This window comes from Protopterus annectens, chromosome 15.part0 (genome assembly GCF_019279795.1).
Source record: "Protopterus annectens isolate FY-2018-M chromosome 15.part0, PAN1.0, whole genome shotgun sequence".
Lineage (NCBI taxonomy): Eukaryota > Metazoa > Chordata > Ceratodontiformes > Protopteridae > Protopterus > Protopterus annectens.
The window spans coordinates 749,474,419-749,486,510 of record NC_056749.1 but is presented as its reverse complement, the minus strand read 5'-3'; the positions used below and the strand labels follow the sequence as shown (position 1 = coordinate 749,486,510).

The following is a 12,092-nucleotide window of genomic DNA, read 5'->3' as shown; positions in this document are numbered from 1 at the left end:
CCATTAACTGGGAAAACTACTCATGTAGTTTGTAGACTTGACTGTGGTCTTGCCCAGAGTTAGTTGCACTTGGGTAATCTCTGATGCATTATGCTGAGCAACTAGCCTGGAAGTGTGGATATCCGTAATGAATATGGACACGCCTCCACCTTTAGTGTTTTGGTCCAGTACAAATATGACTCGGTCATTGTCCACGCTGGTGTAAATGACCTGAGACGTACCTCCTTGGACTACATGAAAAGAGACATTGAGGAGCTCTCTGATTATGTAGCCCAGGCAGGTATGACCCTGACCTTGAGCAGTATCCTACCTTCACCAAGAGTGATGCCACAATACAGAGATAAGATGACCAGCTTTAACAATTGGCTTAAACACTGGTGTCATTCAAAGGGGATCCAGTATCTGTCTGCCTGGGATGACATGCTGGACAAGCCACGCTGCTTCGCAAGGGACGGCTTGCACCTGTCACCCCTGGGATTCCGGATATTGGCAAAGGCTCTTGCCACCCCCATAGTGCCTTTTTTTAGGCAAGGCTCAAATTCTAAACCTACCACCCCAGAACACAATAAAGGAAAAAAACTAAGGGTAATGCTGCTCAATGCCAGAAGTCTAAATCTCAAAATGCACGCACTCGAGGCCCTTCTCAGTATGGAGAACATCGATGTCTGTGCTGTGACAGAAACCTGGTTCAAGGCTCCTGAGAGCACCCCAGCGCTATCAGGTTTTACCTCATATCATGCGTTCCGGCCCCAAAATCCGGACAATACCAAGAAAGGAGGGGGGGGTATCCATATTCATCAAGGACACCCACACCTCAAGACTGGTGGCAACGCACGATGCATCGGAGACCATCCAGGTGCAATTAACCATAGGCAAGACTGCTCTGCAAATTGTAGCATGTTACAGGCCACCCTCACAAACTCAGGAACCTCACATGGCCTTCCGGAAAACACTAGAGGGGATAAATGTATCACCAAACACCATCATACTAGGTGACTTCAATTACCCTAATATAGACGGGGAACACTACTCAAGCCCAAACACCCTAGCCCAAAAGTTCCTGGAATTCATAAACTCAAATGCCATGGAAAAACTAGTCACCATCCCCACAAGAGGAGATAACATACTTGATCTCATCATCACGAACATGGGAGCACAATGTTCAACACCGGAAGTATACCCCTCACTGGTGAGATCAGATCACAAACTAATCTCGCTGGAGGTCCTCATCCCACCCCACCTGAAATAAAAAGACCACAGTAAAGAACTTCTCAAAAGCCGACTTCACACTTCTAAAGACTAGTGTGGTCTCCTTTAAGGCCCCCGAGCCGGCAGAAAACAGTACTCAAGCCGCTGAATCACTTACAAACACCTTCTACCAGCACCTGCAGGACTGCATGGACAAGGCAATCCCAAACAAAACAAAGACTCTTAGTACCAAAGGCAAGCGTCCAGTCTGGTGGACCCCAGCCATAAACAAACTCTACAATAAAAGGAGGAAGCTACTACAAGATAGAGCAAAATCCTTAAAAGGTAAGACACCCTTGATCACTATAAGTAAAAAACTAAGAGCTCTCATAAAATCATCCAAAGCAAATTTTGAGAGAAAAATAGCTAAAGACTCAAAAGACAATCATAAGGCCTTCTTTAGCTATGTTAGAAACCTAGGAGGAAACTCCCAGATATGCTCAGAACTAGTTCAAAATGATGTGAAGATTACTGATCCTACAGACATTGCCAACATACTGGCTGACAGGTTCAGTGCAAACTCCCTCTCCCAACAGGAGAGATATCTATACCAAGCGATTGCAGCCCCCAAACATCTCCAGCGCCCAAGTGAGAACTGCACTCTCCAAAGCAAAAAACACAGCATCCATGGGACCTGATGGTGTCCCCGGCTGTGTGCTCCACGAACTCAATGAGGAATTAAACCCACAGCTAGGACAGCTGTTTAATCAAAGTCTTACCTCTGGATACGTACCCAGGGAGTGGCGCACTGCAACTGTGGTCCCACTTCACAAAGGCGGTGCCTCCACCGACCCTGGAAATTACCGGCCCATTAGCTTGACAAGCCTCATCTGCAAAGCCATGGAGAGGATCATAATGGACCTCATAAATAAAGACATAGGGAATTTGCAGACTTTGGATCCAACCCAGTTTGGCTTTGTCAAAGGCAGATCATGCCTTTTAAACTTGGTTGACTTCTTCGAAACAGTCACCAAAGCCATTGGCGAGGAAAGGCAGTCCATACAGCCTACCTCGATCTGGCTAAGGCCTTGATACAATACCCCACTCGGGTATCATTGAAAAACTCATCAGCTTAAATGTTAACCCATACATCACAAGATGGGTTGCAAACTGGCTGAGTGACAGAACCCACAGGGTCAGAGTTGCTGGCGCCATGTCAGACTCAAAGCCTGTCACAAGTGGTGTCCCACAGGGCTCAGTCCTGGGCCCACTCTTGTTTGGCATCTACTTTTCAGTACAAACAAACACAGGAGGGTTATGGCTGACAAAGTTTGCAGATGACTGCAAACTGGGCGCCATAGTAGAAAACACATCTGACACAGATATCCTTCAGAAGGGTCTCAGAAAGCGGATAACTGGTGCCAGAGCCACGGCCTGAAGTTAAATGCCAAAAATGCATAGTCATACCCTTTGGGAAAAACAAGGTTACCCCAGCTACCAAATAGGTGGCAATCCACTGAGCACAGAAGTTATCAGGGACCTGGGGACCCAGGTTGATAGTAGTCTGTCATTCGACACCCATGTAGCTAAAGTAGTTAGGAAGACCTTCTACATTGCCCACCTTATCATGAAGGGATTCTCATCTAGATCAAGGGAGGTCATAGTCTCCCTTTACTCATCACTCATCAGACCAATGATTGAGTACAATGCCCCATTCGGGATGTATCTGACCCGACACTTGCAGCAGCTGGAGAGGCCACAAAAGTTCCTCACCAAAAGGATAAAGGGTCTCAAAAATCTGTCCTATGCTGCCCGACTGAAAGAACTCCAGCTCTATTCAGTCGCTTACCGCTTGCTCAGAGGTGACCTTTGCCTAACATACAAGGCCATGTCAAACCCAGATTTGATGAATATGCTTCACCTCAAAAAATCTAGATCCATCAGAGCCACAAGGGCGGGAGACTTAAACCTCGACACGGCTATTAATCGGACGTGCTGGAGGGATAGATTCATCACCCAAAGACTCCCTATGCTGTGGAACAAAATCCCGGTACATGCGAGGTAGAGCACCTCGCTGGCCTTGTTCAAGAGAAATCTTGACCAATGGATGGGAGATCGCAGATATACCCCAGGGATTACCTCAGTGTCACTGCTCGACAGAGGCACAGCAAAATAATGGGTATAGTTCCCCATACTAAAGGGGTGGCGTAAGCCACAAAACGATGGGCTAGGCTTGTAAATGCCCTCGGGCAGATAGCCTAGTATGAACCTATGAACCTATGTACCAACTCTTTTGCTCAACGTTTTCTGAAATTCATAAATTCCGTCGTCTTGGGTCAACTTATCCATACCCCCCACCAGTGGCAGCAATATCAGAGACCTGGTCATTACCAACATGGGCGACTGGGTGTTCCACACCAGAGGTCAATTCCTCGCTGGTCAGATCCGACCACAAGCTAATCAGCCTAGACATCCACATCCAGCCCCCACCCACCATTAGGGAAACCACCGTAAAAAAAGTCTCCAAAGCCAACGTCATGTTTAAGGCAGAAGTGGCAAACTTCACGACACCCATGCATACGGACAATAGAGGTACAACTGCTAAATCCTACACAAATGCACTTTATAAGCACTTACATGAGTGCATGAATTGTGCTATCCCTAACAGAACCAAGATGCTATCCTCCAAAAAAGGAAGCCAGTCTGGTGGTCCCCTGTCATAAACAAACTCTATAACAGAAGAAAGAAACTGTTGCAAAAAAAAAAAAAGGCAAGAGTAAAATCCCATGACTGGAAGAACTCCCTGGTCAGCCTCAGCAAGAAGCCGAGATCCCTCATAAAATCCTCCAAAGCTAGTTATGAAAAAAAAAAATATTTGCCACTGATTCTAAAGACAACCACAAAACATTCTATAGCTATGTCAATAATCTCAATGGCAAAACTCAGATCTGCTCTGAGTTACAACACAATGGCACTAAATATACAGAGCCAACTGATATCGCCAACATCCTGGCAGATCGGTTCAGTGCTAACTTTATCCCCCTCACCCCCTTAAGGGCCCATCTCCATACCGGAAGAATGCAAAGTTCCTGTAACCACGGCTGCACAGGTAAAAACCACACTCTCCAAAGCCAAGAACACAACATCCATGGGACCTAACAACATCCCAGGCTCCGTTCTACATGAACTACAGAATGAACTGGCACCCCACCTAAGCACCATGTTCAATCATAGCCTCACCTCAGGCTTTGTGCCCACTGAATAGCGCACAGCAACAGTTATCCCACTCCGCAAAGGGGGAGCCATGAAGGACCATGGGAACTACCACCCCATTAGCCTAACAAGCCTGGTCTGCAAGGCCATGGAACTTATAAAGAAAGACATTGGTAATTTCCAAACTCTGGACCACACCCAGTGTGGGTTTGTAAAAGGCAGATCACGTCTCCCAAACCTGAATGACTTCTTTGAAGCAGTCACCAAAGCTGTAGACGAGAGTAATGTGGTTCACACTGCCTATACAGAGTTTGCCAAGGCTTTTGAATTTATAAATAAAATCACTAAACTAGGTATAAATCCCTAGGTCACAAGATGGGTTGCCAACTGGCTCACTGACAGAACCCACACTGTGAAAGTGATAGACTCCAAATCTGACTTCAGACCAGTGACAAGTGGAGTACCACAGCGTTCAGTCCTGGGTCCTCTCCTGTTTGGTATTTACTTTACTGAAGTACAGGCTAACACAGGTGGTCTTTGGCTAATGAAGTTCGCAGAAGACTGCAAACTAGGAGCCATAACTGAAACTCCTAACAATGTGGACATCCCACAAGAGGGCTTCACTGAGACAGATGCCTGGTGTCAAAGCCATGGCCTCAAGCTCAATGCCAAAAAGTGCACTGTCATCTCCTTTGGTAAAACTATGTACCCATGAGCTACCGCATAGATAGTACGCTACTTAACACCGAAAGTGTGATGAGACCTTGGGACACAGGTGGACAGTAGTCTCTCCTCTGATAAACACATCGCCATAGTAGTCAGGAAATCCTTCTACGTGGCACAGCTCACCACAAAAGGTTTCTCATCCAGGAAAAAAGAGGTCATTGTTCTCCTCTACTCGTCACTCATTAGACCCATTATAGAGTAAAACGCTCCTTTTGGTATGTACCTCACAAGACATCAACAACCGGAAAGGCTGCAGAAATACTTCACAAAGGGGAATTACCAGCCTCAAACAGATGCCCTATGCAGACAGTCTCAAAAAACTCCAGCTTTACTCTGTCGCATATCACCTACTCAGAGGCGATCTCTGCCTAACATACAAAGCTATGTCAAACCCAGAGCTGCTGGACATGCTCCATTTAAAAAATCCCAATTCCTCCGAGCTACAAGCTCTAGGGACCTAAACCTTGTCACCACAATAAACAGAACATGCTGGAGGGATAGATTCCTGTCCCAGAGACTTCCCATACTCTGGAACAAACTACCTATGTATATCAAACAAAGCTCCTCATTAGCACTCTTCAAGAAAAATCTTGATGATTGGATGGGAAATAGGAAATTCACCCAGCGGATCAGCTCTATGGCTCTGCTCGACAGGGGCACAGGAACATAATTTTCTTGGGTGGCGAAAGCCAGGGTACCTTTTTGGCTAGGCCTGTATAGGCCCCAAGGCTGATAGCCTAGTACTTAGCTATGAACCTAATAAAACAACAAGACAATACTAAATATGAATGTACAGGGATATCAGAGTTCAAAATCACAGGAAATATTTAAAACATTACAAGACAGTCTCAAATAAATACAGACAATATCTAAGCTATACTTTACTATATTCCTAACTGAAGCCAAGAGAAATTACTGTACCCTAGTTAACTTACTTACAGCAAGGCAAGACAGATGTGATGAGTGGATGTTTCCAGCTGATGCTGTCATGTCAAAAAGAAATACAAAATGCACAGTCTCTCTCTCTCCGAGTTCTTAAATTAATATCTCAAATATTGCTGCTGTGATGCTTGCGGCATGACATCACTTTTTGTCACCTGACTTAAGTTCCCAGGCTCACGCACAACCCCCATTGTTAGAAACTACTAGAATTTAGCATCTCCCTGTGAAAACACATACACAAGGACCCTTCTTAAATCTTTGCAGCTGTTGCAAGACATAAAACAATAAAACACTTAAAACACAATGCAGAAGGCTTCCTAGTTTTAGACATCCTGTCTCCTTGCTGCATTAAAACTAACTTTTATGGTGCAATTATAAAACAGTTTAATTTCAACTATTTTCTTGAATTTTTGCAAGTTAACCCTCTATGTTCTAGTTCCCACGGTTAAAACATATACATTTACACAGATACAACACTTAACATACATTTCTGTTCTTTTCCAGTAGGTACACTGTGGACACATCCTTAAACTCAGTACCTTACACACACTTCTGTACCAGCAGCTTTATATACAGACAACCTACAGTTCTAATATAGCAGCAACACAAGCAATTGCATTGTGATAATATTCACAAACGACACAGAACCATTTATAAAATTCCAGATACCAGGGCTGGCAATAACTCCTTTTGTTACATTTTTATACAAACCTTATTAATATTCACAAACAACATACAATTACTTACAAAATTCCAGAGAGCTGGGCTGACAATATTTGCTTTTGTGACACTTGTATAGCACAACTTTTTGTACATCTGAACAGAACTGTGACTTTGTACGTCTTAAGATATCAATTTGTAATCCAGAGTATCGCTCTGTATTTGAGGAGTGTTTCCCTGGACCTCTGCTGAAAATGTGTCTTGCATCCACACAATGTAACCTTCATCATACTTATAACTCTGTGTCTACTGATATTTTAACATATACATCTACATATACTGTTTTCTACAAACACAGAAGTTGAACAGGGTCTCTGGACCAGTTCACCTACCTGGTTACTAATTAGTAAATGAATAAATGAAACACTTATTGTAATCCTTAAACAGCTTTATGATATTTGCCCGCACATCTCTGAGCCTTGAAACATTTACATGCAGTTAAGCAATGAGAATATGAAAATATTGGAAAAAGGAAAAAAATTCAAGAGATAAGACTAAAAGGTAGAGGAGGAAATGTGGTTAACAGTAATTCAGAAGTTGACATAGGAGAAACAGCTGAAGATGTGACATGGTGGGATTCCCAACACAAACTTTAAGGAAACATACCATTAAGAACATGTTGGGAGGTTTTATTTTTGGGAACTGACAGCGAATTTAGCAAATGAATTATAACACTGCTCAAGTTTAGCTACCTGGTTTAGCAGAGTAATGTGAAGATTTGTAAAAATCAGGCTAGCATAGAGGAGTCCAGCTAGCAGGCATAAGTGGTAGGCAAATATACATTTATGATTGGTAAAAAAAAATTACATAATTTAGACGAAGGCCAAGATTTTTCCACACTGGTCTTAACAATAAGGATGAACTTTAGGACTTAAGTCTATTATCAATGTCTACACGAGTAGTGGGCAACCGCTGGCACCAGTACCAAAGAATGGCATTTTAACACATTTTGCTTAGCACTTCACTAGGGACGAGCAGATGAGTGTAACCCGATCAATAGCATTACAGCATTAATTATAATTTATTTCACTTTCTGAAAACGTCAAACTTCTATAGCAATTTGAAGTAATTTTTCTGAGCCTAGCATACAGGAGCCAAGCCTTTTACTTGATTCATCTCACAAGTAATGGGATTACATCCAGAAAAGAAGAGGTCATTATCTCTCTGTACTCCTCTCTCTCATTAGAGCAATAATTGAATACAACTCCACGTTTGGTATGTACCTCTACAAACACCTGCACCAACTGGAAAAGCCACAGAAATACCTCACAAAGAGAATCCATGGCCTCCAACACCTGTCCTGTGTGGACAGGCTCAGATCACTATCACACTACTGTGTGTCGTACAGATTGCTCAGAGGTGATCTGTGTCTCACTTAGAAGGCAATCTCAGACAATGGTCTCCTAGAGATGTTCCACATCCATAAGTCTAACTCCTCGCGTATTACCTGATCGAAAAACTTAAATCTAAATATGCGACATTAACAAAAGCTGCTGGAGAGAAAGGTTTATCTCCCAGAGGCTACCCTGTTTCTGGAGCAGACTCACCATACACGTCAACAGGTCAATCAAAGTAAGTCACTGACTTACTCTTAAAGCGCAACCTTGATGAGTGGATGGGCAACCATAAATTTGTCCCAGGGGGTTCCACCTGTGTCCCTCATTGACAGGGGAGACAGGTGGTGATTGGGGTTTTTCTTTTGGGGAATAAACTCTTGGCTAGACTTTAAGGAAACCAGAGCCATTAGCATAGTAATCTCCTAGGATTATAATTAATGGGAATGATGCTCAGTGTGTTAAAATTTATGTGCATATCTGTATGCCTCTCTCTATCCTCAGAGTTTGTCTGACTGCCTGACACTTGGACATGTTGCAAAAACAGTAATCATTCTGAAAAAAATAGTTACCCTTGGAATGCACCTTGAAGCTTTATGTTAAACCTAATTTCTTACCAATACTACAATCAGAAGTAATAATAATATTTTTTAACCACGCATTCTGTCAGCTGCAGTTTCAGTAAAGATAACAAGTGTAATTAACAGTTTTGAATCATAATCGATTTTAGCCGGAATTATTTTTATTCGTTGAGTGCATGTAAGGCCAGGAGCTTAGTTAAATTACTCAGTTAAGATAAACACAACATATAACTAAAGATGCGCTATATAATGACATACACCATCAACCGAAGCAAATGTCACACCGTCACTCTCAAAGGGAAAACAAATCAACAAATATTTTTCACTCCCACCATAACGTATGATACAGATCTAAAACCTACCAAAAACGGAACGCAACGACCGGTCTACTGCAGGATCTCTAGTCATAAGATTCGCCATGGCATACAACTCGCGCCGGGTAGTCCGTACAAACAGAACAGAAGTTGAGGTCTGCTTCCGGTCCGTAGATTAAAACTGTCCCACAAGATCTTCCGCCGTTGAGACGACTGGTAGTTTCTCTCATTTACGTAGTCCCGCCTTCAATGAGCTACCCTGAAAACTTTCTGAAGAGATTTCATGTGAAGTATAGACAGACTTATTCAGTGCTATCTAGTGTGAGTATAACTAATGTTTATTTAATTTCATTTTGAGTGCACTTTTGTGAGCTGTTTTTTCTGACCCAAATTTTTAGCGACGGTAACGGACCACATTAAGTACTGGAAACGTGATGCGAGAATTAAGTTGTGTATTGCGGACCGCAATTTGCGGTGTTTGTTTTATCCGCGATGGTACAGCGGTAGCGGTGTTGCCTCACAGCAAGAGGTTCTCCCTTCAGTTCTCGTCCGGCGTGCGGTTAGTGTTTTCTGTGTGGAGTCTGCATTGTCCTCTCCGCGGTTGGGTGGGAGTTCGAAAGACATGCGTAAGTGGGCGTTCCTTTGTTTAAGGTTGTACGTCGAGCTGGCACCTCGGCGTTCGTAAAAATCTACTGCCAGTCATTACCGGACCAGAGTTCCGCTGTGGCGACCCCTAACGGGGAAAAAGCCGAAAGACAAACAACAACAACATTTTGGGGTTTGTTTTGCTTAGGTGACAGCATAGTAAGTAACAGGAGGACAGAAGATAACTTTAAGGTGTGCCATTAAGAATTTTAGGGTATTTGTTTGAGCTAGAGTATGTTTTACTTGGATGATCACTTTAGAGTAAAAGAAATTGGGACTCGTCCTCTAAACATACGAGAGCTTCTGGGTGAATTATTTCAACTTGTTATAGGGTTACCACGTTTACATATGCCCGAAGTGGGACACTTTTTGTAGAAAGGTGAGATTTTGCAGGACTAAACATACCCACGGCCACCAACAGTAACAGTACTTGGAACCCATCTAGAGCCTGTTTACTGCATTTCCTGTGTTACACTTAATTTAAAATTGTTTTTTTTTTTCTAAAAACTGCATTTTACCTGATTTTGGCCTAGCAGCACACAAGTGTGGGGTCATGTATTGCACTGTTGTGATTATTTTGCTGCTTGTGTATCTCTGCTACCTTTAAACTACAACAAAAAGAAAAAAAAAAACAAAAAATCTTGCTTTTTCCCCACTTTCTGAAAGTTAATAAAGTTCAGTTACAGATTTGCTGTTCTGAACTGTTTGGAAGTTTCTAGAAGGCCAGTGCTTGCTTGGGCTAAAGGGAAGTTTCTGTGTTCACCAGTGGGAGTGGTTAACACTGAACAGCTTGCCTGTCCCTGGAGGAGTGGTTACTACCTAGAAGCTGTAGTTTTATTGGCCATTTTGGATCAATTCTAAACTCCTTGATCTCTCTCTTAAAACCCTACAACTCTCTTTTTGCGTGGTTTTGCGCACTGAGCAGCGTCGGGCAGTGCAGCCTAAACAGCTTTAAACTATTCCAGGCTCCATAAAATCTGCTCTTCACTTCTTCCCTTAGAACTGTTCAAACTCTCAAAGTAATCACTCTATTCTCTTTCTAAAGCCCTGCACTTGCTCAGCTCTAATAAGGAAACACTAACTAACTAAAGCACTACACCCTCCTCAACTTCTCATAAGTATTAGGCTCCCGATTGGTCCTTCCTGATCAAGTGAAAAATCAGTTCCCTTCCCTAATCTGATCAGTAAAAAACAGTTCCCTATACTAATCTGGTATGTCCAAGGGTCAGTTTCAAAGTTACTCTCCAGTCCAGCTGGTGAATCTGGGAATTTTGAGGCAATGTTACAATTGCCTTACGTACACAGACAACCCTCTCCTCTTTCCAACAACCTCTAATACATGTGAGAGATGCAGTTACGCAGCCAAACTGGAGGCAGAGCTCTCTCAACCCAAGACTGGCACAATCAGTCAGGAGGAAAAGGTAAACACCCACACCACAAATCCAGTCTCACACAGACCTATTGCATCTGCATACCCAACACATAAACACACAAAAACATACTTGGAGGCTCTAAATAAAAATCTGCCTAAACAGCAAAGACCTCCTAAGCAGATATCCAAGCAACAGCCACCCCTCAACAATACCCACGAATCTCATATCTCACAAAATCAGTGTGCCTCACAGTCACAGCCCTTAAGGCCAAACAACATACCAAATACACTTGTTATAGGGGACTCTGTTGTCTGGCGCACTGACGTCCCGCTCACCAGACTGAACAAGGAGAAAGTCACTATAGCTGCCTGTCGGGTGCCGTGATCCGCCACATAACGCAAGCACTCGGGTCACGCCAAAGCACGGACAAGTATGACTCCGTCATTGTCCATGCTGGTGTGAATGACCTGAGACGTACCTCCCTGGACTACATGAAAAGAGACATAGAGGAGCTCTCTGACCATGTAGCCCAGGCTGGTATAACCCTGACCTTGAGTAGCATCTTGCCCTCACCAAGAGTGATGCCACAGTATAAAGACAAAATGATCAATTTCAACCATTGGCTAAAGTATTGGTGCCATTCAAAGGGGATCCAGTGTCTGTCAGCCTGGGATGACATGTTCGACAAGCCACGTTGCTTCGCTAGGGACGGCTTGCACCTGTCACCCTTAGGCTTTTGTATACTGGCCAAGGCTCTTGCCACCCCCATAGTGCCTTTTTTTGGCAAGGCTCAAAGGACAAACCCACCTCCATAGACAACCCAAGGATAAAAAAACTAATGGTAATGCTACTCAATGCCAGAAGTCTAAACCTCAAGATGCACGCACTCGAGGCTCTCCTCAGTATGGAGAAAATCGATGTCTGTGCAGAAACAGAAACCTGGTTCAAGGCTCCTGAGAGCACCCCAGCACTACCAGGTTATAACTCATATCATGCGTTTCGGCCCCAAAACTCGGACCGAAGCACAAAAGGAGGGGGAGTATCTATATTCATCAA

General features: G+C 43.5%; 1 protein-coding gene across 1 annotated transcript in view; it reads right to left on the bottom strand.

Annotated features, from left to right (window-relative positions):
* The window catches only part of CSTF2 (cleavage stimulation factor subunit 2), a 1,531,011-nt gene extending 1,521,374 nt beyond the window's left edge, over positions 1-9,637 (bottom strand). Inside the window, exon 1 of the mRNA XM_044057611.1 lies at positions 9,067-9,637. Coding sequence (XP_043913546.1) covers positions 9,067-9,124 — 58 coding nt within the window. The 5' untranslated portion in view covers positions 9,125-9,637. The remainder of the gene's footprint in view (positions 1-9,066) is intronic.
* Between the last annotated feature and the right edge of the window lie 2,455 nt (positions 9,638-12,092).